This window comes from Lineus longissimus, chromosome 9, assembly GCF_910592395.1.
Source record: "Lineus longissimus chromosome 9, tnLinLong1.2, whole genome shotgun sequence".
NCBI lineage: Eukaryota > Metazoa > Nemertea > Pilidiophora > Heteronemertea > Lineidae > Lineus > Lineus longissimus.
The window spans coordinates 570,420-597,080 of NC_088316.1; the positions used below are offsets into that span (position 1 = coordinate 570,420).

Genomic DNA, 26,661 nt, shown 5'->3' on the forward strand with positions numbered 1-26,661 from the left:
ACCCTAGCCTCGGGCTGTCTGTCATATGAAGTTCAGGATTTTCACTAAGTTTATAGAGAATTATAGGGAGAGAAAAGGACCAATAAGTAGGCATACGCGTTTCAGACTCTTTTGCCAGTCTTTGTAAGTATCTCGGCCCCAGGACAGATCTAGCAGGACGGACGAGATTACCAGGTCTAAAGTTGTTTCCTTTTTTAAAAACCGACGCTAAGGGGCAAGAAAATCAAGCACAATTGGACGTTTATGATCAAAATGCGGGCTCCAGGACATACGATATAAAAATCATATTTTCAGGAAGAAATAAATAAAATGGTTGTCCCGTACACTTATTGCCTGTTTTGATTTAATCGCCATTCTGCACCGATAACCAGATGCAGACACCGCCCTTGTTTCTCTCTTTCTGTGTCAGGCATGCGGCATTTCAATCATATTCTAACGTGAAGCAATTTACTCGGCTGCCGGAGTCCGCCAACTCGCGTCTGAACGCTGAAGCCACTACTCAATCAGTTTTATGCAGCAGACCAGGCGAATATCATATCGTCATGATCGCACCGCCTGAGCTTTAACCAATGGCTGCGTAAATAAGCGATCGGAGCTACTTATTGACATAACGCCTTCAGTGCCACATGCAAGGAAACCAATACTTTCAAAGGAATATGAACAGATTCACGCACATGGCAATTTCTAATTCGCTTTCCAGTTACTGATAAGCTTATCGCGTAGCCTTCTGGTCACTTTTCGACTTGGATAAACGGATGTATACTGTTGGCAAACAAAGTTAGGATGTATCTTCACGCGATTCGAAGTTTTGCTGTGGTTTTTCTGATGGGATTCCTAAACCAATGTAAGTAAAATTACATAACATTTAACATGATTGATCATTTAAAATTAGCAACAGAAAAGTGCTGTCCTATGTCATTTCAAGGAAGTTTTATTGTACCCGATGGTCATTTTAATAGTTTAAGTTTATCAGTACCATCCATTTCAACACTTGGTTTAAAATTCTTTGAACAATCGCTGTGGGGAATGCGGGTCTGTCGGCGTTGTGCGTCCGCTCGGAATTCCTTGGAGACTTTAGAATTGTCGGACAGCGGCGATAAATCGGGCAATCGGGCCTTGTTTGACAATCAGACATGTAACACCGCAGTCTTAATATCTTTGATGGTAGTAACCCAGTAGCCCTTTCGATCAACCGACCCCTGGGCTCGTAGTAGTTTTTGATTTCTTTGGACGGCAAGATTTGAAAAAAAAAGACAGTAGAGGGTGAGGGTTGACGATAGGTACCACCATTGTGGCCAACATTTGGAATCCTAAAGCAATTGTAACTCCTTCAAAATGAAGTGAATGTCCATTTAAAACCTGGGAGGATGTTCTCTGGAAAACAAAAACTGACTCCCGCCCTTGAAATTGCTATTCACTTTGTTTTGAAAGTGATTTGATTGCTTTTAGATTTCAAGTTCTAGCCAAAATGGTGGTACCTATAGCCAACCCTTAAGGAATAACACAAGCAAGGTTAACACCAGCATTTATGGAGCTTCTTCGTAACCTATTTAGTTCCTCTGAGATGGACGACTTAAAGCGATTGCCAACAGAACATTTCAGTTTTTCTTTGTGACATCCTGTATACTGACGAATTGTTCGTTGCAAAGGACATTTTGCATTTTGTTTATCGAGTTTTATAGTATCTGTTTTTCCATAAGAAATTTATTAGTCTCACAATATGCCACTCAATCGGTTAACTGTCTGGTATTGGGGTATTCAAGATAACATATTGATTCCAAACAGGAAAAAACATAGCAACCTTTTGAATAAATCTCTGTGCAACAAAACGAAGAACTTTTTGTTAAAGAACCAAATTGACATTTTGATCGAGGCAGTTATGGATGTTTGCAAGTGGAAGTGTGTTTCTTGTAACGGTGTATTTTTACCTGATATCAAAGACCTAGGTGTTGATTGTGAAGAGAGGTAATTTAATCGAACTTCCTTGGAAGGAATGGGATATTCCCGGAGAAATAAGTTGATTTATATCTTATTCTACCAGGTGCAAAAACTCTCGTTGCTAGTTGTTATTAGTTCCATCACTCTAATAGGGAGGCTGAGAACAGCTAGTTATCACGGGTCCTTATTATGTACGTACGGATAAACTCTTTAGAAAAGGGAAGGAATCTTGTGTACATTCCCATCCGTAGGATCGGCGATAAATCCCTGAAATCAATCTCCCTAATGCTAGAGAGATAACTGACTGTCGATTTCTGTACCAGCATCCCACACTGTCCGAGAATCGGGAATACTTGAATAATAGCGGAGAATCAGATTTAAGGAGGCCTAGGATCGGGAATAAGGAATGGGAATGTCTGTCCATCCCGTGCCATATCTCAGAAATACCCGACCGTCCAATGTTGTTGTTTTGCGGGGAGGGATTTACGTTAGTCCTGCCGTGAACGGTTGACCTGCGGTGCGACTTAGCCCGTCAAGTGGCATACTTGCTGTCAAAGGTGAACTAAAGCTTGAGATTTGATTATAGGCCTAGTAAAGCTATGATCCGATTTCAGATAGAACACCGTACTATATACACTTCGCAAAGGAAAAATAATACGGCTTGTTTCCCTATGAGTTTTTCTTTTGTTTAGACTCCAGTTATTTTACGACCCTCACCATGAGTTGGCGACGCTTCATTCTGGATTATTGCTTTGCATTCCTTCTCTGTACCTATATCTTTACTTGGCTTTTCATAGTAGTTACTGCTGGCTTATTCTATTCTTTACATACGTTGCACATACTTACTTACTTACTTACTTACTTTAGTCCTGGCAAGTCGTGCCTTCGGAGGCACCTCGTCTTTCGATGTTAAGCTACTCTCTCCTTTTCTACCGTTTTGGTTGTCAGGTCTCTTTTGGCGGCCACGATTCTTTTCCAGTCAGCTGTCCATCCATCTTGACCCTCAACCCGGTCCCTCAATGTATTGACATTGCTCAGCGTACAGACAACGCGCGTCAATACATGATGGGCGGAGGCTACGGAGGCAATACCGCTGGAAGTTCAGTGTGCTGTCCATCGGACTACAATCCTTTGAAGTGTGCCTATAGTGGCATTCGGCACCAATCCAGCGCCGTCTTCAAACCATTATGGCGATTGGTGTGTTTCCCGTTCTTTGGGGTAAGGTCTGTGTTGCTGATCCCGCTGTCTGGGCCAAAACATCCCTTAGATTCTGTGGAAACTTTTGTACATAAATCAAACTGTCATGATTGTGCATATCACCAAAAATTGTCATATTTTTGATCTTGCTGAAGCAAGGTTATTCGTGCCCCTTCAGATCATTGGACCATTTAAAGATTATTTCTATACCTATTCAGTTGTAATTAGTCATTCGATAAAGAAAATGTTACATAGTCCCAAACAATTATTTTCCAGACCATAATAAATATTTGATACACGTTTTTTATTGTTATTTCATGTTACACCTATCCTTTGGTACGAAACTCGCCAACATTTGTTTTGGTACACGGGGACAGTTCCACTGGCGTTTGACTCAGAGAGTCAACATAAATAACCCATTCATTCACAACTGCCACACGGTTCTAAAAACATCAAATAATACATTCACATCCATTTGGTACTCAGCAATATTTCATCAGTATTTTTACTAGAAATATGAGTGTTAGTTAATTGTGTTACTGTCAGATTGCAGTAGTTCACCGATATTTGAATATCTATTATGATTTATATATTTTTATCAAGTAATGTGGAAAGGTATAACCAGGCGCCACCCCAATTAGGGTAGGGAAGGGTAGATTTCCTTCGAGCGCCAATGCGAGAACGCCCGCATCACAGCTTTGTTATTTCATGTTTCACAGCCGCCGAACCGAACCAACAACAGCCTTTGCCTTGCGATGTCGCTTGTGCTGTATGAGTCAAGCAAAATTGCATGTGATTTTTACAAAGGGTGATATTTTAGACTCTCTCAAATGTAATCGCTGACAGTTACACCGCTAATCTAAAGTCAAGTGCTCAGTTTTCCCATGTTTATGACCACATAAGCACTTTAAAGGAGAATTGGCGTCAAACTGTTATGATTTGAAGTGACATTGTAAGGGCCTAGTAAAAATATTGTCAAAGCTTTTGAAAACTTACATATTATTTGCCTGTCGTTCACACGTCGCTAAGAGGCATTTAACCCAAAATAAGGCGTTTATGCGTTAAAATAGGCAGCATGTTTAACCTGTAAACAATCGAAAGTGTTTTTTGCTGGTTGGATATAATGGGGTTGATATCTTTTTATTTTAGAGCTAAATGGTGGTTAAGGAAGTTTTGAGTTGAACAGTACTGTACATGTAATGTAAATGTTTTGCATTTGATCAGAAGAACTTGAGCCGAGACGGAGACGTTCTGTGTTTCTTGAGTGGCCCATTAACTGTCAGTTTCGATGTACACCATCAACTCAGTCATGCTAATTGCTTCAAATTCATTAATAATGTAAGGGTACGAATTGAAATAAAATATCCGGTTGATTTCAAATTGGTTACATTTTTCACTTGCATTGTAAACAGGTTGCAACTGATGTAAAGAAAACGAACTTTGTCTGTACATGTAGGCCCTACCTTTCTATTTAGTACTCAAATGAAAGGTAACATGTATTGAGGCCACCAAATATCACATTCCTGTTAGAATAAGGGAATAATCTACAGATCAAATTATAAAGATAATGTTTCGTGACATCTTGTACATAGTCAACTGCCCAAGTTGTCGGCTCAATCGAGCTCGATCAGAAATTATGGCTCCAGCCTTCTGCTCCAAAGCCAGCATCAGCGCTCATGGAATAGCTGCCTGTAATGCAGGGCGTGATAGACAGGATGCCTCAGACAGCTTGTAGCCGACGGATAAAACTGTCATATCTTGAAGAGCTTTTTTCTGGTATCATCTTCTGGTCTGTATTTAGCGCCGTAGTCCACAGCGGTTATTTGATAAAATGAGTGCTTCAGCGAAATAAGGAGTTATAAGTTCCACAACTGCGTCAGTAAAAACAGTCCAATCGTTTATAACAAGTAAGGCACTATTACTTGGTGTCAACTTTAACGTGGCGTCCGATGGACCTAACTGGAGGAAATCCGCGAGTTAAAGTTAGCAACGAATTGGTGACTTTACTTCTTTTAAACAACTGGACACAGGTACAAATTATTGGTGTATATATGATTCAATGAGCAGGGGCTACAGGAAAATATAGTATCATTTCTACCAGTTCTGGTATAATTGCCTTAAGACACCTTCCCCTCCCCCTGCCCGAGTCCTAACATAAACAGTTTGTACAGGAGCCCTGATGGCGCAATGTTTTACCTGAAAATACAATCCTAGCAAGTCCTTTCACCTCCCTAACATTGTTACGAATGTGTAACACATTGATGTATGGACTATCCCATAACAAAACCCAGTACGAAAACATAAAAGAGACACTAATCATCTTTTATAGGCGACATCCCACGTTATGAAAAGTCTTCCTGATGCAAAATGACATTAATACCTCTCCTGTTCTGGCCGGTCAATAGGGACACCCATCTCAGCCCGGAATGGCGTCGTATGCATTCCTGGCACGAGGCAGGGGCATGCGCTACATGACATCCTGTCAGTTCGATTCCACCAAGTGTTAAATGGTTGTGTAGCGGTGGGGATGACCAACATCAACAACAACAATAGGAACCTCGCAAATAGTTGCTTCGAATGCCATCGTCCGATAAAAGTACACTTTTCACGTTGCTCTTATATCATGCCATCTCTGTTCTTCGATATCGGATGTTACACAAAACAGATTTGGTCGTAGTGGTTGACAACACACTTTATTCCTGATGTGATATCGTGTACTCGTTTTCGTAAAGGTACACAATGCCATATCTTGTATTTTCCGTATCACCAGATATCCTAAATGAACAAAATACCATGTCCGGGAATTGTAAGCCTCGTATTACCACGTAAACAGGTGAAGATTATCTTTTTACAGAGAGATGATCGTCCGAGAATAGCTTATAACAGGCTCGTGGTCAGTGTTGCATGAGTGTCAAGTCATTGTGTACGGTGGACTCATTGACAAGAGGGATATGGTGGAAAATTCCAATCATTTAAGAAATTGTGTCATGACAGTTATAGTGCTTAACATCCTCTTACTTTGACTGCAACCAAAACATTTGAGATGATATCTGATTGCCTTACCTTGCTGTCTCATTTGACCGTAAGCTGCTAATAGTTTCTTGGCAACCGAACTCCATCATTGTTAAAACCATTGCTGTTACCATGGCATTCCATCCTATGCTACACGATTATGTACCCTTCATCGGAGCTGATTTGTCCACTGTTCAAATTTCTTGCTCATCCTTTTTTAAGTTTCTGTCTCCTAGAACCTTCTGGTCTGTCCTAACATGCCATCTTTAAAGCCAGTGCATATTCTTTAAAACATTTGTGTACATTGTATCACCATTACATAAAAAACATGACCACTTTTGGATTGGTTAAAGATTTCTGTAATCCTAAGTGAAAATTCATGAGCCTTGGAATGCCATCCTGAGCCTGAGGGCCTTTCACTTGTCACTTACCGTACAGACTGCTACAGTTAACGCCTCCGCCGCTAATCCAATAGCTTAGGCAGTCAGTCTTCCATTGACCCTATCGCCCACTGCGCAAACGGCTTGATCAAATTGCCTCAGAAATAACGAGATCCTTTCTTAGGGTATCTCTCTCGTCTAGATTGGGCTGAAGCCGTGAATGGCGGGATCACCATCGCTATTCTAGCGGTGTCAAGTAATGTTAATAGTGGAACGGAATAAAGACTCTAAATTCACTGATCTAAGATAGGTCGGTGATGTTTTCAAGTCAGTCTCGAGAATAAGCACATGGTCCAATGTTTAGTGTAGAAAGACAATGTTCTCTCAGTGAGGAACCATCCATAACCTGTACTCTTGTATCACATGAATCATGATTTCATAAAGTGAGACGTTGTATGATACATACGGCGGTTTTTATAGTGTTTTCCACTGGCGAGGGTACCTTCACAACAGCTGTCACTTTAGGTCTGACAGAGGCACGTTGGCTGCTGTCATTCAGAACCTGAGCTTGACCTGTGAAGGACAAAGTGGCATGTGATCTAACCACAAAAGAGTGTCCCTGAAGAAGACCTTTACAAGTCTTCAAAGAAATCGAAACAATATCTTCTCATACGTTGAAATACTTCATTTTTCAAAAGTCGGACGGCCCTTGCTCATCTTAACCAGGAGACAACTAGAACCTTAAAAGTGACCCATGGGATTTCTTCATTGCCCTTCTATCAATGTATGAAGAAAGCTTTGACGACCACGCAAAAACACAACTGGTCGCATCCACTTTAACTGAGCGGATAAGCCTGCGTTTGCCGTCTCTCAAAGCGATCGGATTTCGGCCGGCCAAGCTACTGAGACACGCGACGGCTGATGTGGTTTGCGAAAGAATGCAAGGATATTTGAGCAGCTGGCTTCAGCCGCTAAACAAGCTTACTGGATTTATCATAGGAGGGAAATCTTTTGCGTTGTGCGCATAAAAGCTAGTTAACCCACTCGGTCATCATTCATAGCAATACAAGTTGGCTTACAGGACACAGCTTTCTAGAAATATTGCCACTTCAAAAAAATAACGTCGGGCTGTTTTTCCAAGGTTGATGAATGTACACATGCGACATGGTGTCGTTTCGTTATCCGCTCGTCAGTGTAAATTGAACAAGACGTGGCTCATTTCAATATCAAACATCAAAATATGAGTTTTTATCAAATTAACAAACTGCTGTGTATTTTAATTTGGACTGACGTTCACCATCTTGAAGTCTTCATGTATGATAGCTTTGAGATTAAGATGAAAGGAACCTTAAGTTTCTATGCATGATTGGAACCTTTGTACGTCGGTAAACACTACTCAGGGTATAACCTATGTTTGAGATGTTATTAAGGAATATTTTGGATTCAAGTTTCCAGTCATTATTGGAAAGTGTATCTTGATCATCTCAAGTTACACTAACAACTAATGCACTCACAATACAACTCACCAGCATTCATAAGTCGAATCCATTGAAATCTATTCAAAGTGAAAAATACTCTGAAAACAAGTTGTTTAAAAGCGAAGCTCCCTGTCATGATCCATGCAGTACATCGCTTTCCACCCGTCGCGACAGGCGTCACTTCTCCCCACAGAAGTTCCCAATGGCCTTGGAGCCAACACATTGATTTGACGGCCGATCGCCTTTGATCTCTGTATTCAGGTGCAAGAACTGAACAAGAAATGACGGCTCTCGTTAGGCGACAAAACAAATCGTACTTCAAATTATTTTTTAGACATCGATTCAGAAAAAGGATCCACGCCGGATTTTCGTCTTGTTTACTTTCCTCATGTAGTCGGATCCAATTGCTGTCCACCATTTGTTGTTCCGTTTTCTTGACATGACCTCAGAGTTTAATGGAAATGACGCCTATACCACGACGGACGTACAGACGTAGCGCGGCGCCTGTCGGGGCAAAGGAGACAAAATATGTAGGGCAGTTATTTTGATATCTCTCTACAGAGAGATAAAAGGGCAATATGAGTGCCATTGTTCCCATGTGTTCTTGACAGTGACTTCAGGGTTCGATCGAAATAATACTGGAGCCAAATTTTAAAAGGAAACGTCGCCTAGCGCGACGAGCGTTAGGCGTAGGGCATACGCATATATTGACGACAAGAACAAAGACTCCGGAAGAATTTGGGTACTCGACGATGTGGTCTTGACATTTGCCCTTGGCGAAAGCTCTTTTATGTTATCAGCGAGGGAAGCGGGAGGTGTCGTATCATGTGTACATGTCAAGAGAGATCCTATTGTTTTACATGTATTGTTGAAGGCTTGTGCATTCACATCCTATGTTGAAGAGAAAAACCCCTAAGTACAGTCATGTTCTTCGCAAACGGACTGTTTATATTCGCTTAAATGTCTGAAGTTAACAGTAGATTTTGAAGAACAGCTTCATATTTTCTGTGCAATTTGCTGTCTTCTCAAAAACACTTGTGCCGCTCCTACAACTGGTTGGTTCCCTACAATAATCAGTGGTACCATCACGACAAATATTGAATAAGTAAGCGATACTACTGAAATTCAAACTGCTGCTGTCGACGAAATGAATTCCGTCAATACGCTCTATGTGTTTTTAGGATTATTAATTCATCGCGGAGCAAACACGCGATGATGCAATTATTCCGATCCCGGGAAGACCGACGTGGCCTTACGCTGAATTTAAATAGATTGTAAACAAATCACGACAGAAAAAGTTTCGATTTGTATTTGTGAAATTAAAAAATTGATGATTGGGAAAGAAAGCTTAAAGTGCATGATTGTAACTTCTGTTGATGCAATGGTGGAAGCCCTGTGATTGGCTAGTACAGCCAACCTGATAAAACCCGAGGTGAGTACCGCGTATGGTACCTGCCTCTATGTTCGATGCGGAGGTGAGGAAGGGTGTTTGGTCAGCCGGAATCAAAGATTAAACGAATTTGATGAATTCGATAAATTGGTCATCATGGGTATCTTTAGGTCGTAGTTATTGCAATCGATTATGTCTTCTTAATGTCGTCACCCTCCTGCGATAGTTGCCTGACTCACTTTTCGGCCATTTTGAGTTTTTTTCCCAAGTCACCCCTCCAAAAGCTTGGCACCCACAATAAAAATGCCTAAGTCATTGACCAATCAGAACCCTGTATCCAGCTCAATATGTCGATGTGCCTATCTCAGTTATGTGAGTTAGGCAATTTAACACACAAAGTAAAATTGCCTATCTCGGAAAATATCATGATTTAGGCATTTTTATACCAAAAAACCAGATGGCGGACTGCATTTCAAAAAGGTTCCTAATCTCATCCGATTCTGTTTTGAAATCGTTGCTATGAAAAATGTCGTGCTGCACAGAATGTCAACACAGCCACGGCCTCGATGATGATACGGAGGCGGAATTCAAAATTCGGCATTATTAATAGAGACGCTAACAATTGTATCTTCTCTTTCAATCATATCGATTGAAAGGCATGCATTTTCCATTCTGCAGTAGCGTCATCGATAATTTACGATATCCTTGACGTGCACATTTCAAAGTACCACATTTTTAAAAAGCGATACCGGATACAGTTGTTTCTATACGATCGCAGTTGTTGCTTCATATTCAAGAGACTGGTTAAGGTATTGGATGTGTATGTTGTGTGGTTGAGTCACAAACACTCATTAAGCTCGTTAAACCGCACTTTTGGTTTGAAAATATCTAAGTTTTGGGATCGACACCTCAATATCAAGTACCGGACAGCCCCATCCATCTCACGCGGCTGAGATTGCTAACGTACCAAATGATGCTATAATTTACAATTTGGAATTGAGTTAAAGGGAACTGGAACCGCCGAGCGATTTATTCAACTTTTCGACTTTCACCGCCCGAGAAAGTCAAACTTCCAACTTCCTATTCGAGTTCAGATTTGTAGCTCCGCCCCCAGTGCCCGAGCATGCGCAGTTCAATTTGTTATTATTGAGAATCATGTGAGAATCACGTGAGTCATGCGATCTTTCATTCATGAGTTTTCGTAGTAAATTCCATAGTAGTGACGTCACTCAATGATTGACAGCTAGGCGCCATGTTTCATTCATGCCTCGTTCTGATCACCCGATACGCGGGAAATGAAAACGAGGTCATACGAACTGGCTTGGCGGTTCCAGTTCCCTTTAAGCATTGCATGAGTGTGATTTTCTAGGATGCTTAAAGGGGGTCTGTGGGGAAGAGCTGGGGATTAAATTGGTGGTCTTCACGCGACTCAATCTGACCCGTCCGCCATGTTTCAAGCGCCTTCAGATATGATAGACGACCAGCAGGCCGCAGTGGCGCTACCAACAGACCACTGGATGTGGAGCACAGCGAGACCATAGTTCGAAATCGAATGCCACCTCATCAGACAGTTCCTCAATACACGCATGGTTTTAATACTACAAAGCGGGAAGTTGTTTCGCGTCTTTAAAACTCGAAAAATAACTGCGTGCTCCTATAATCATCACAGGGTGTCATGTTCATCTCCTGATGATGTATCTTATGAATTCACTTTGCCAATATTGTAAAAGGGCATATTTTAAAGGCCACTTTGAAACTGAAAACGGTACAGATGGCACAAAAGACGCCATTCTGTCAAGCTTGTTCGTGAAATAAATAACTGAAAGATATGTTTGTTTACAACAATGGCTCCATGGCATATTGGATAAGACGGCATGGATCAAGTGTCGAGGGTTCCGAGTTCGAACCCGCTCGAGGAATCTTTTTCATTTTTTCTTTACACGAGAGCGTCTCTGTGATTTGTCTCGTCAATGAACCTGTTGTTTGTGCAGTCAAGTGAGACCAGTCGCTGGGTGTCTATCATGTTTCAAGTGCAGTTGGTCGTTTGATGGTCGGGCGTTTGAATTTTCTAACGTGGCTGTTTGGGTTTTTATACATGCATGTCAGCTTTAAGTCCGTGCTTCAACTGGTATCATAAATGCAGGGCGGGCATGTGATCATCTTCTATTGTACTGAAATCGGGTCGTCCCCTACGTGATCTAACGGAAATGAATCTCAACTAGCTAATATGAGCTTTGGTTGGCGCTGAAATTGCTTCGGTGTAAATTAGCACTTGGTAGTGTGATCCACTGGGAGCGCGACGTTGAAGCATCGCTTATTGATAATCTCACGGGGCTGGATTATGTGGAAGAGAGCGCTAAGAGGTTTTGTATCGAGGCCGATAACGGGGGTTTAAGAGGTGTTATTATATCAGCTTGCTACTCAAGATATTTGTTTTCTGATATTTGCAAAGTTCTTGTCACCAGAATCGGGAAATGTGCCCTCTTCTTTGTTGGTTTGATTCGTATATGCAATTGTACAAGGATATTCCACTCATGCCAAACCTCATAAAAATGTTCACCCAGGTCACGTTATTTATCAAGTTGAAAAAGTTAAAAAAACTTGGTCAAGTTAAAAAACCAGGTGACACAATTTTATACAGATAGCACGTCAGTTCAAATTTCTTTGCTCCGTTCATATAATCAGTATATTTCGACGAGGCGGAAACCAGGACATCTGGAGGAAACCTATGCTAAAGACGAGTCGCCCTCTTTACCACATCCAGGTGGAAATCTGCAAAATTATTGGTCAAAAGGGTCAAAAAGAGTTAGACAGGCATCAAAACTTTCTGTCGGGCGATCTTATGCCCATGCGCCTGCGCTGAAAACATGGCGATCCTTCTCCACCGGAAATAAGTATCTGTCACGTGATTCCCCAACAGAGAATCTACAAAGGACGTGTGCAAATGTACATGATAGTATACACACATGTTGGTGTTGCTTGATAATTCCCTTGCCTTCCTCCAACGGTACCCACGGGACTGAAATCAACCTAAAATCGACACGAAAACTTCCCAAACACGGATTACTTATTTATCGTATTCATAGAACGGGCTTGATGGCGGCTATCGCATGTCCGCTGACGATTGCCGACCTCGCTAACAAGGCCACTACATTGTACTGGTTGGTATAAAACAATGACTGTTTTCCAATCACTTAGACGAGGTTGATTCGTACTCTATCACCGGGCTTAGAATCCGGTGTACCGACCTGTTTTCCAACATCGACGATGATTCTCCATCTTAGTATCTTCTCAATTAATATTTTTTTCTATAATTTTAAACGGTTTTGAGTGAAGATCCTGAAAAGTCAACTTCTACATCTTCATACGGAAATATAGCACGTTTTTCTGCTGTAAGGCCATGTCGAACATGGAACATGATTTTCAGTTTTGACCACTTTCTTCCCTGGAAGAATTCGTCGGGTTTTTGTTTGGATGACTGAGTTTTAATTCGAGGGAAACTACACAGAAAATACACTTGACGTGACGGAAACCACCTTAAAACTCTCCCTAGTCCTCTCTTTCATGACACAGTTCTAAAGGACCAATATATGATTAGTAGATGACAATATTTAATTGAAGAAGCAAATTGGATAGATGCATTAGTACCCGGTGTATATATCAGTACAACAATATTTCATCAAGAATTTCCCCATCTGAGCAGCCATCGAGCATTACATCCAGTCTAGAAAGTCTCCCTCACAAGTAGCTCGAGGTTAATCCAGCACTTTATGGTACCTGACATTCCGACTCATCTATCATGAGGCTGGCTGTCTCCCTTGACGGGTACAGTGCGGTAGATTCACCCACATTTATTGAACATCTGTTGTGTCTTCACTATCACAGGTTTTGTTGCTTTGGGGAGGTGGTGGTGCTGTGAGTCACAACCAGTGTCTTCGGGACCATCACGGCCTCTCGGGAATTGTGCATTCTCCATGCTGTAGCCTACCATTAGGCTCCATGGGTGGCGCTGATTAACCACTGACTAATATGTAAAGTCAAGAACTTAGTGAGCCCCCCTTTAGGTCGGGGGAGCTCCCCCGAACCCCCCTACGAGCATATGTTAAGTGCAAGCTCTAACAACTACAGCTGTTACAATGGGGGGACACCCCCCAAACCCCCTCCGTCGACATAGGTTTTTACCAGTGCGTTGGGGGGAAGCTCCCCCCAAACCCCCCCCGGTGGACAGTCAACTAGCCCTTCTGTGTCATACTGCTGGAGGGGGGGGGGTGCGATGGGACCATCCATATAGTTCCTTCCGACACATTTTTGTTTTGGTAATGTAATACATTGTGATTGACCTCATTCACGGGAATCGGGCGTTTCCAGTGATATACGACACAAATGGGTTGTCCTCATGCATTCACTTTCGAAACGCATTTTAAAATAGATGTTACGTCCTGTTAATGGGGCACGTCATCATCGCGTACATTTGGGAAAAACTCCCTAACGAGACCGGAGCAGACGGCTGAAAGTAGTTTAATTATTGGCCGCTAGGGTACAGAATGTACGTCGCTCACCCGAATTTTTCACGCAACTATAGCTAAATAGAGCTAGTTCTAGTTTGTGATTCAATTTGATACTTCAGATTTGGGCAGTAGACCAATATAACTTAGTCGTCAGTGTGGTTTTAAGCTGGAAAAACGTATTTGTTTTTCTTAAAGTGCCTTTTTTGGACGGGTGTGTGCGATTGTTTTGTTTTTATGTCACGTGACCTCGATCATGTCGACACAAAATTGAAATAAACCACCCTTTTCTGTCATTATTTAGGACGGATATTTCTCTGATAAAAATATTAATATAATTGGCCAATTTCTTAGGCATATGATGTAGCGAATTCCCATGAAGATTTAAATTAATTTAAATTAATTTCAAGCAATGGGATAGCAACCACCACCGGAAGATCGCGGAGAAATCGGTAAACTCAACGGAGTTAATTCAGAAAAATACCAAAAAAAATTGTTTGTAGGATATACAATATTTACTCTCTTTATTTCACTTCATTTACATTATATACTCCCGCACACACGTGTATCTTAAGAGCCCCTCCTAAAGGGGGTCTTAATAGTCTGTAGATAATTGTATCTCCTCAAGAAAGAAGCCCACCCGTGTCAAGGCCGTAGCGAGCGGGGAGAGGGTGGGGTGGGGAGCTAAATACATGACTTTGCTCGAATTCTCTGCATAAAGTGATTGCATTCTCTTACATACGGTCATATGCAATTCCAATTACCAGAGTTAAAAACAAACCACGCAAACTCTAACATAACCTTTATACGCATTCTAAACCAGTGCAGTGTACAGCTAAAACGCCAACTTCTCTGTAGTATATTTCAACCTTTAATATCCACCGCTGCTGCTGAACCCGCTGTGATTTTTACTCTCATTTACGAAGGAGCTTGTTATCCAATAATTTCGCCATGTTTTCATATTCGCCTGAAGTAGGATAATTGGACTTCCGGCCGTGATTTCCCTTTTATACACCCAAACAAGGACGTCGTAATGGAAAATGTGACCCGCGGGTTGCAAACGGCCCATCGATTGCTACATGTATTAACAGCCTTTTTTCCCATTGCGCGAAACGTAAACTCCTTTCTGAGAAGTCAATGACCAGGCCCGTGCCGTATGTTATGGAAAGGATTTTAAAGTATGTTTGGTATCAGTAAACATCTTTCAGTTTGGAGGTAGGAGCCGTAGAGTGTGGACGTACGAAAGCCCAGAGGTGACCCTGTGCTATAAATGTATATCATTAGGACATTTTTAAAGACTTATGATGGATCAATTCATTATCTATGTCAATAACTTCGCCGTAATTACGAACGCAAATTAACTTTAACCCAATTTGTGGCATTTAAAGGAAGAAAAAGCGACGCGTTCTAGTTCAAAAACTACGCTCTGCTACCATGTTACAAAGAGGGTTTCATGTTGTTTATACCCAAATCGCATACATGATCAAGTCTAAAGCAGATTCCACATCAAGCTGAGCCCGAATCTTCAATCAGAGGTGTGAAATATTATCAGGTAGTTTTGCAACCTTCACGAACGACATAGTACGAAGGTCTGTGGTGTCATGAATTCCTGTGCGAATCGATTAATGCGTCATTCGCTAACTATGAGCAACTGGGAAAGTCTTCAAAAATTGTCGTCTTTACAAATTGATGCATTTGCACAAGCCACCGTGCACAAACCTTGTTACATCGCCTTCCACAAAGATTGCGGGGATGTATTCCGCTATTACATCCAACTGCACAAAAAGTGATTTGGGATGAAGCTGATAAAAGAGCATCATTCAATGCGCCGAGAGTTCGCGTGCATTTTGTTGGTCACTTCCATGATTATCACAGAGCCCGCTTTGTTTTAGCTGATCACTACAGCTGCATTCAGCACTTTTTGAACACTAAATGCACTCTAAGTGTGTCAGCAGCTAGTTTGTGTGATACTCATTTCATTGCCATAATATGGGGAAAATGAAATGAAAGCGCACTCATAACAGTTCCCACATGATCCTGGTCAATCAGCGGCAAAAATCCCAATAAAATATGATTATTGCCTTTTGTTCTGAACAGCGTGAAAAGCGGGCCACAGAAAATGAACATTTCCGACTTATTGATCAGTATGTGAAAACGTCCGCACATTGGCTGATGTTGGCCAGGCAAAATGATAAATATAACTGACTGTCACACTGATTACCATAGAGCACTTGTCATCTCCTGGAACTAAATATTTGTGTTTGCTGACGAGCATCAGCGGTCCTTTTGTGCAATGCGAGACCGTCCCCATTGGCCTTGTGCACGCGAAATAAAAGACTGTGATACAGAGATATAGCCTCGCCGAGGACAGAACCGTGTGTTGTCGTATCCCGGGTTACCCCGATGGCCGCATGGCTGAGGGACATGATGATGATGGTGATGATGACGATCATGATATAGAATCATTACGTGTCACTGGCTCATCACGTTGTATGCAAAAACCGTTTACTAACCTGATGATGATATGTTATACTTTCAAAATCAAAATACTTGGTGTCAAATGGTAAACCTCTCCAGTCCGTTTCATCTTACCAACTAATCTTCACCTTGGCATTATTTGAAAATTTGGCGAACGTTTTTCTTCTTTGCGGGACTGCAGTCTTTAAAATCAAAGAATCAATGACACCAGAGAAGGCATTTGTCTGATTATTTTACACTCCACTTTAACAGATTTGATGCCTTTCCCTACTTCTTCTTAACTCGCACGAAATGGTGCTTCTTTTCGCAATCACCAAATCAGTCTGATGTGATTGTTAACCCCTGAAGTGTTTGTACTACTATATCGGCAGGATAGGGAGACTTCAATATTTCATATCTCAATTCAATTCTCGTCACTTCTTCCGTTTTTTGTTGAAGAAAATTTATCAAATCAAAACATCACATACGTCTATCATAGTATTTAATGAAAGGTCTTACATTTCGAAATGAAAATCATTGAAGATTATGTTACAGAGCTGAATGGCAAAATTGAAACATCAAGTATTTATTTACTGTAAACTAGAAATGTGAAGAGGGGGGTTGAAGCCAAAGCTTCCGCCAAGTACAAAATCTCCTGAGATGAACGTATGTTGGCTTGTCTCTGTTTTCCACGACTCTTGATTACTACTTACAACATCTTCACTCTCTAATATAAAATGCGTCTCATCTCCAAATTCCAAACTACGTAAGATCGAATAACATTGCTTGATAGCAATGTGAGTATTTCAGGTATTTACTGAAACCAGGAGTGTAGCCAAGATGGCTGAAGTCAATTTTGCTGCCAAATATTAAACAGAACGGTGTCCAATGGTTTCGCGTCTGTTGATACATTTCGCATCCACTGCTACTGCGTGTTTTAAAACATATTTGACACTTTTAATTTCTAATAGAAATAAAACTCATATAACTTTAAACGAAAAAAACAACAAGATTTTGTTTAGTTGACATTTACCAGCATATTAAAGAAAGGAGAGGCTGCTGCATAAATGTTCATCATGTGTATGACAGTGGGTATGGGGAACTTCCATGCTGGTGTGTTATGGCTGCAAGAATGATTCACGATAAGTGAGGGAATGTTTTGTTACTATTGTTAGACAAAATTGACACTCTCACAGAGGTTTGTTTTTCATCATCTTTAACTCGGAGATAATAGAATTGATAAATGTAAAATAAATTTGGAAACACGTAGTAGTAATCATGAAATATTCGCAAATAGGAGATGCCTCTCATCTTCAATATCTTCAATATCTCGAGTGCAAAGTGATGTGGTACAACTAATAAACACGAGTTGTTTATTGACTTCCTTCACAATTCAGACACTTGCAGACGATAACCAATTAAAGGTCTAATAACCGAAGTAGTAATTCTTGGTTCGGGCAAGTTATGTTCTCACGAAACATGTCAGCAATGGTTGATTTCGTAGAAAATCCTGTGCATAATATTCATGATCACATATGCTGGGCATCTCCACCAAGCAGTAAGTTCATTGGGTTGGGTTCACGAAGTGCTTCCTCTCCAACTGGGATGAAAAAAATTGACAAAATATAGCTCTTGGTTGTCGTATTGTTTACAGTGAATGGTATCCGTTAATCAGGTACTCAGTCTACTGCTCGGACCACTGTGGGACATCAACTCTTTCCATATTTTGATGGGGGACAGTCAAAATAAAATGTCAGTTGAGTGATTTTCATCACTTTACAAATAAAGAAAGAATTAATGTTAGTTCAGTCGTGGAGAGCAAAAACATGCCTGTCTGTGTGTCAGTTTCCGGTTGAAGTGTCATTAGGTGCAGATTCTTGTATTTTTGAATATGAATTTTAATCAGTGCAGTTCTGTTGAAATTGACGTAGAAGGAATGGTTTTTATAAAGAAGAAAAAAACTCTAGTCAAAAGATCGTAAGAAAATGCAATTCTCTCCATGACAGAGCTCTATCTGAGCGTCAAATTTTACGCAACATATTTATCAGCAAATAGAAGTCATGCCGGCGACCGGAAGTGTACGGGGTTATATTGCGACCTAACTTCCGTTCAGAAGTTGCTGCGGCGCAATGTTGATTGAAAAGACCGGAAGCTCTGAAAAGCTCATGTTTATGCGGAGAAGAATCATTTCGTGGCGACGCGATGTAAAGCTAGCAGAAATTAATAAACCATAGCGGTTCGGCCATGTCATTTGAGTCTTTTGGTGAGGTTCGCTAATAGTATAGATGGCTTCTAAAGGAAAAATACTGAGGCTGGACAGCATTTGTACAACAATCTTCAGCTGCACTTCAAATCGATGGGATATGAAAATCAAAATTATTTCAACTGAGTGGTCATTAATCAACACAGTTTTTTTCTCTCAATCGAACATTGTATGCTACACTTTGACATTCTCTGCTGTAGCTCGAAGAAATGAATTACAAAAGCGGCTATAGACAGGAGCGGAGGGGGGGGGGGGTCAAAATCGGAATTCAGGTGGGACTGGGACTTGGACCGGGTCTGGTTCGACTTGGTGACGAAATATTCCTAGTCGCCTACATACGGTGGAACCCCAGTAACACGACCACTCATGGGACCGAGGTTGAATGGTCGCGTTACCGGGCTGGTCGCGTTAGTGAAGTTGAAAATCCGAGGACTAAATTCATGATTAGGTTTTCCCACCAAAATTGTTAAATTTGTCATAAGTTCAAAATTCTGAACAATTTTTAAAGCCAACATTTTTTTGGGGCTGATGATGTTTTTTTATTTTCAGCAGAAAAAAAATATAAAAAAATATTTGGACTTAGAAATTTTTTCATCCTTCAGAGTTGAATTTTTCATCCGTTCAAAATTCTGAAAAATTTCAAAGTCAAAAATTTTTTGGGACTGATGATGTTTCTTCAATTTGAGCAGAAAAAAAACAAATGAAAAAAGGATTTGGACAAGTTAAAGTAGCGACAAAACAGTCCATATAGTTTACTTTGTAATGAAAGTACTTTCTGGACAGGAAAATCACATACTTTTTTTCCGAAGTCAAGTTGCAACAACACGTAATGAACCAAGATACTTAGTAATTAAAGGCATTGCTCTTAGAAATTCCTCCAGCATCCCGAGTCTGTCGTTCTCTGCAAACCGTCCCCGGAATCCTAATGCTCCTCATTTCGTTAATGCAGTCTTGATGTTCCTTGCAGTTTCTTTATCCTCCGCGGCCAGTCATTGTGAGGGTCTTTTGACTGGAGCAGTTTACTGCCGGGCCAATCATCTTAATTGCCAGCCTTCCGTGCAGCTGAGTTGCTCGTTTTAACGCTGGCGTATTTTGTGAGGAAACACTTTAATATCCGTTGATGCTTTATGAGGCTGTGGGAATTGTACGTTTGGTTTTCAGCGCTAATATGCTTTATAGTTTTGGTGCTTTAATCTGAGGCCAAGACAAGCATTTTACACTTGACCCTGTTGATGCTTGACTCTCATCAAAGGCCGAGAAAAAGCTACACGTAACAAGTGTCCACTTACAAAACTCATCATCTACCTGTTGTCTGAGGTCCAATGGCTTAAAAAATATTTCACCAAAGACTTCTTCGTCGTCAAGATTCGTTGAAATCATTTTTCATTTCAAACCTTTCTTTCTCTTTTCATATTGATGTGCCGATGTTGTTGGTAAATTTAGGTAAGTAACTTGATAAAGTCACATTTTAATGTTCATTATTGCAAGTTTAGAGGACGAACTCTAACACAGTCAAACAGCGTCTTCGGTTACCTCACTCTCTGCTCCGTTCGATGGTGTTAGCTTGGTTTCCTTTCGTGATTGCAACCTGGCGGTGTATGACTGATTTTCGGGCCCGGGAACCTATTGGAAAAGTGAGTAAAGCGAAGTCTGAAGACATTGGACGTATATACATGTAGGAAACATAGGGACATTCTCCAACTTGTACACACATTCGCACCAAGTTATCTGTAATACGACACCGAGTTGGCCACTCCTTCTCGCCATCTTGCCCTTGGAAGACCGAGAAGACCCAAACTTCACTCCTCTCGACCAGCTGTCGGTTCTCATACCATAGTAGTGTAGTAGTTGCGACTATTCTTGTAAGGAGTATCGATCTTGTTAAAGCAAAAACGAACATAATATGTAACACAAAGGAATAAGAATTCCACCATAAAAAAGTATCTATCACAAGCGTAGCTTCGTATATTGGTCAAAGAGTCAAGCTTGGTCTGCCATGTTGACGAGTCTGGTTTCATAGACGCTGAGAGGCCATTGTGACAAAAGAAGGGCCCAAAAGAAGAGAGTCATTTTTTGACGATTTGGGAACGTATGGTTTTTGACTATTTGGACACGTATGGATTTTGACGATTCTGAAACGTTTGGTTCAAAAATTAAAAAAAAACAATGTTCAAGAACATTGTCACCGTGCCAACATGATATCAACGGAAGACAGACAACTATTGAACTGCAAATAATCCTTCAAATTGTTCCAGAGCCTCCAAGTACTAATTGGAAAAACATTGCAACTTGAAATTAATTGAAGTGATCCCGAAACGACTGAGAGGTGGAGAGATGACGGGTCCTGTCCGGGATGGAATTATCTCGATAATACAGGGGTTTATTTATAATTTGCCGATGGCGTGTCTCTTAACAGACCTCTTGTTTGCATGTTATTGATAACCTATGGGACATTACCGCTTAAATTTGTTGATTGACGTCACGTGAGGAAAACTTCGATAGATATTCTTAAGATGTGGTAACCTAAGTCTCAAAGTAATGAACTTCTTTTTTGATGTCAGGAAGTTCAACTCAGTTTTAGAGTTAAAGATATGCCGGATGAGACAAAATGAAGCACAAAGGTAATTTTGAGCTATTTGGCAGCCATTTTGGATTTTGGTTGCCATCTTGGATTTCAGGCAACACCCGTGGGTTGCCTGAAACAGTTTTGAAAAAAAGATTGATCTCGGGACAAAATACCTCACGGAGTAAAACTTGACTTCCAAAAAATACAGTTGATATGCCTTAGCCCTATCTATTTGTTTGGTCTGGATGATAATGTAGTCTTCAATATTGTCATATAAGGTGCCTATCGTAAAGGGTTGGCCAGTGACTAAAGATAATCTTGCGACAAAACTATTCACGCTGTTCATCAAAGCTAATTCTGAACATTGAAAAAACCATCGTTCCACAGCAGTCCACATTTTCTATAATACCTGTCGTTGCGATGTAAACAAAGAAAAGTGACTGCATCTCAGCCGATATCTGCACCATTTCGGCCATCAGTTACAATGAAAGGCCACTCCTGTCAGTAGAAGGGAATCATTCCTAATGAAAGGGCCATTACTACATTGAAGCCACATTTATACAAATCAAGCATCGTTAACCACGCGATGGTCAGATTGATCAGTGTTAACTGTGCTGTCAGCGTCTCCACGTATTGATGTTGTAGCCCCACAGTGTGGTTGTTGGTGATTGTGGATCACATTGTTCGGCGTCCCCCGGGGTGACGATTAATGGACCATTACTTGTACGTAGAGTCGGATCCAAGTCAACTGGGGCGAAATACATGAGATTGAAAAATACATCTGTACAGGGAATTCGCAATCTTTAGGTATCTGTCGTCTGATTGCGATTGTTTAAAGCCACAGGGCATCTATTTGAAATGGTATAGACTAAGAAATCCACCTCATAAATCATCGCATTTTCAAAGAGTTCTAACTGACTGTTGTGATAGACTAACAGCTCTGCTGGTTTCTTTGATTTGTTCGTAGGCATCACTGCAACATCGCCTCTTCTGTAAAATAAACCGGCAACTCTCTTCCCAACATTTACATATTCAGAATGCTTCGTCGTCTTCGGCTCATAAATAGTATTTTTGAAGCAGAATTTATGAAGCCTGCTACACCTAATCGATTGACATATGGGGGAAACTGACTCTAGTCGGACATAATTCCTTGCACTATTCCCAAAATACCTAGTTACCGAATTCATCTTCAAAGCGATTCTGCATACAGAGGATATTTATTAGAAAATCGGCTATAACTCCCTGAAGACGTGGACGGAGTCACAATCTAATGATCTCGCGAAGACGAAATCGGCCTCAGAAATCTTCATATAAATCCCTATGGACCGATTCCATTGTCGCCGTGGAAATGCCGTTAAAATTATGGCCCATTATAATCGACAACCGCCAGTTCCGTGATTGGTTTCACCCCAAGTTGCTGAATATCAAGTGCATTTAGTATATAAGGGTATGTGTATGTTTGCCACGTTGGGTGATTAGGACATGTTCCACCCATCTTTCTTGTAAAACGCTTGATTTCCAAGATATTGAGTATTGTTCCGCAGGAAAACCTACCCCCTTCAGCAAGAAATCATGAAATACACCCATACCTACACATACGTATTTTAGTCGAAGCAGACATAAATAAGCAGTTATCGGTAATGCTTTGAAGTAAAAAATACATATTAAAGCTCTGCCTTTTTGAATATTATCATCAATCAAATGACTGAGGAGGCTATGCATGTCTGATGAGATATGAATGTTTATTTTATCTAAAGCAAAGTTATGTACATGTATGTACATGATGTTACGTGCACCATTCCACAAATACAACACTGGGCATTTTGTCGCGGATGTTGTTTACAGGTTTTGCCGATAGCTTCAGCTGAAGAAAAATATGATAGCTGTCCTACCTAAGGCTATATATACTGCTAGACCACGCATCCAGCTCTTACATTGTCGAGTCTAACGTAATAATACAAACAAATGTACATGTATCTCTAAAGACCTGTAAACTTTCTTACAGTTCCGCCGCAGGTACCAGTATCCCGTGTCACAACTTGATAAATCTATTAACTCCCGCTTGATGTAATGATCGGCTGCTTGATATAATGAAAGCTTGCCTTTGTTTTTTGACGCCATTAATCATTGGGTGAATGAGAGACGGCGGGGGATCCGGAGGCTGTGTGATGAGGTTTACTTTTATCACAGGTTCAGTCATCAGGTTAAAAGATCTGGTCTTTGCCAGTACAAGTTGTTTTAGTGATTTGCATCTTATTAGCTCCTGGAGCGCGGTGGCGTTCTAGTTAAAGCCTGAATCACAATCCAATGGTCGTTGGGGCTAATCCCAGTCTGTTTTGCAACAGAAACTCGGCCGCGGTCGTTAAGCATAACTTCTTGACGTTGGTACCTACCATCGATTTGAACCCTTGTTGGTAGTCGGCAGATCCTATGGGTTAATATGCCCATGAAGACAGGACCAATAGAACCATTACTTGCCAAAACGAGATTGGTTTGTTTGGAAACCAGACCCATGCCAGGTACACCCGGCACCGTAATGGGACACCGTAGAGATATTTAGAGGTATATCACCACCGTAATAGCCAAGGGGTGGATTTATGGAGCCATCTTGTCGATGAGGGTGTCTTCTTGAATTCTAATGGCTTCAGATGGCTGGGAGGTGATGGACCGAAACGGACACAGATATGATAGGAACAGGTCGATGTGGTTTCTCTTTATGATGTTTGAAACACAACATTGGTCACAACCACCACAAGCCGCTTGCTTCCGATTTCTATTCTGTTCTGATCCGTTCCTCCATTCTTCCATAAGTCTAAAGTGACCTTTCTCTATTGCCACCGGTCGCCAATCGTCTTGCGGTTCATGTTACCCAGATATCATCCCATCACTCTAGCATTCCTTTTGATCTAGCACTCCGCCTCGTGCATGGCGATGAGCTGATCTCGTATTTCTAACTCTACCCTAATGAGCAATTGTGATAACTTTGTCATCTTTTGATGTCGACTCATTCTAACTGCTCACTCTATTCTTTAAAGACAAGACCCCGGTCGAGTGAGTTGATTGTAACATGGGGAAGGGACTGATTCAGCTGAACATAACACGCACCAACTGGTTGAATTAGACACCAGCCTCCGTTTAGAATGTCGATACAATGTCAATGTCAATGTCAAGAAATTTGTATAGAATCTATGAAAATCTATATAGAAATTGTTCTCAAATCATGAACGGCTGGAGGTTGAGGACCTAGTTGGTGATTCTACCAAACCACCACCCGCCAATCTTGATTTCCAGCATTCCTTTGAGAAGCCACTACTGCCTTGTGTAGGTGGTGATAAGCTGATCTCGTCCTTTTAATCGTACTCTAATGAACAGTTGTAATAACGAGGAACTTCTGCCATCTTTGATGTGGATTGATTTCTTTCTTTTAAGATCAGACTCTTGTAGGTGAACTGATTACAACAACATGGAAAAGGCTGGTGGCTTCTTCAGCTGCTCATGCCGTTTTCGTAGAGAATTCCGCCTGATAAAAAACTGCGCTCTTTCATTCAATTAGGACTTCATTTTGTTAACTTGTCATCAGTTGAGACCCTTGATTACAAGGTGTAAGCTTATTCATCAGTTCGAATGTGCATGCCAATTTCTTTGGGTCCATTCGCTGACTGAACGAGACAGCCTCGATATCTTCAACACAATACCGTAATGCTCATTTAGTTTGGCCAACCACAACTGGGGCCTTTCCAAAGCTATTCTTGAAGACAAACCAAAATGAGTGTGGAGAGACTCAATCACACTAGCGTTATACGCAAGCGTGTACGCTATAAAGGTTCCAGTAAATTAGCCTCTTACGGAATGGATGATCCGAAATTTTCGTTTGATCCTTGAAATCTCATCCTAACTGATATTTTAAAGACCTATCAAATATTTCAAATGAATATTGATTGATTGTACCAGCAATGCCAGATCTTAGGGCTCGAAAACTCCTACTCACAATCATAATGTACTCCAGACACACGTTACGATTTCTTTAGAAAATCTCAATTCGCTGACTCTCAAAATTAATATATTATGCAGTGGAATTTCGAACCATTGAACCGTTAAATCATTAAGGTTTGTGTGCAGTGAAGTGAGGGGCTCCTACGTCGGGGACAAGACCGCATCGCTGCGATATTAACTGGCGGGCTCGTGAACATGCTCATATACATGTAGTCATTTATGGGACTAGATTTTTAGTTGTCTCAAGGTTCAGTGGTCGCAAACTTGGTTCTAAAAAGCCTGCGCCATTTTCTCATTATTTTATCAAAACCTATTCCATTTCAACTGCAAATTCTGATATTTAAAGAAAAAATGACCATGTTCATCAATAATTACTCAAAAAAGATGTTTATCACGGAAAATTCAAATAACGGATGCGTGAGCGGATGAGTTTTATTCGACAAACAACCGCCTTCCCCAAGCGGAAGGATTCTTTCTACCGGAAAAAGATGTTCACCGAGAACTGGCGGATTTATACAGCGCGTGCCGGCAGGACGATATTTCGATTCGTTTTTTACGGGCCCGGGGGAAAAAGGTTGGAATTGGATGATTTTGAGCTTAATTGAATTCTTTATTAGTCATTTAGATGATGAAATTGAGTCGTTTCTTTAGTTGATTAGAAGCCCGCGGCAGATTGGAGGATGTTTTCATCATTTCAATGATATTGCGCTGTGGTGGGTTCAAACGGGCGACTTGGAATGTAACCCGGAAATTGACTAGAAACAATGAATTGATCTGAACAGTTTGTCTGCCTTCGTAGCGTTGGAACCTTATGTGGCTACTACTGGCGACGCTGACTCTAAGGGTGAGACAGGCATTATAAACAACTTTATACAGCATTGTACATCCGACCATCATGATCGAATCGGGTACTATACCGCGATCGGAAGGGACGTAGTTCGATATACCGAAATGGAGATACTGTTGGTCCGTGTCAGGGCAGCCAGTGCTGTAATAGGATTTGATCAGCGATTCTGAACTCGTTCTTACACACTGCAGTCCCGTTCCTGTGCAGACGACAGCAGTTCATTCCGTCTTTGTGCATTGACCATAATGCAGCGGCGGTGTGTGCGATTGGAATTCGTGCATGTATGCATGTGCATTGAATGCACGCAACTTCACATTCTAAAAGGTGCTGCGTGCATCACGTTCACGTCATTTGTATGGTGATCAATGCTAATCAAGCGAATCTACCTTGATTTTTAATAATTCACTAATGGATGAAGAAACTATAGTAAAATAGACTGGCCGCACGAAAAGCCCAGGTGATCCGGTGCTATTTATTATTAAGACCGCGATTTTTTTACCTTTGGTGGATAAATTGATTATCTATGTCAGTGTCTTCGCTGTCGTTAGAAACGCAAAAAGAACTTTAACCCAGTTTGTGCCATTATCGGGAAGCAACGCGTTCTGGTTTAAAAACTACGCTCTGCTACCATGTTA

The 26,661-nt window shown here is 41.1% G+C and overlaps 1 protein-coding gene across 1 annotated transcript in view; it reads left to right on the plus strand.

Annotated features, from left to right (window-relative positions):
- Window positions 1-620: 620 nt before the first annotated feature.
- The window catches only part of LOC135493473 (putative carbonic anhydrase-like protein 2), a 96,069-nt gene continuing 70,028 nt past the window's right edge, over window positions 621-26,661 (plus strand). Inside the window, exon 1 of the mRNA XM_064780836.1 lies at window positions 621-844. Coding sequence (XP_064636906.1) covers window positions 784-844 — 61 coding nt within the window. The 5' untranslated portion in view covers window positions 621-783. The remainder of the gene's footprint in view (window positions 845-26,661) is intronic.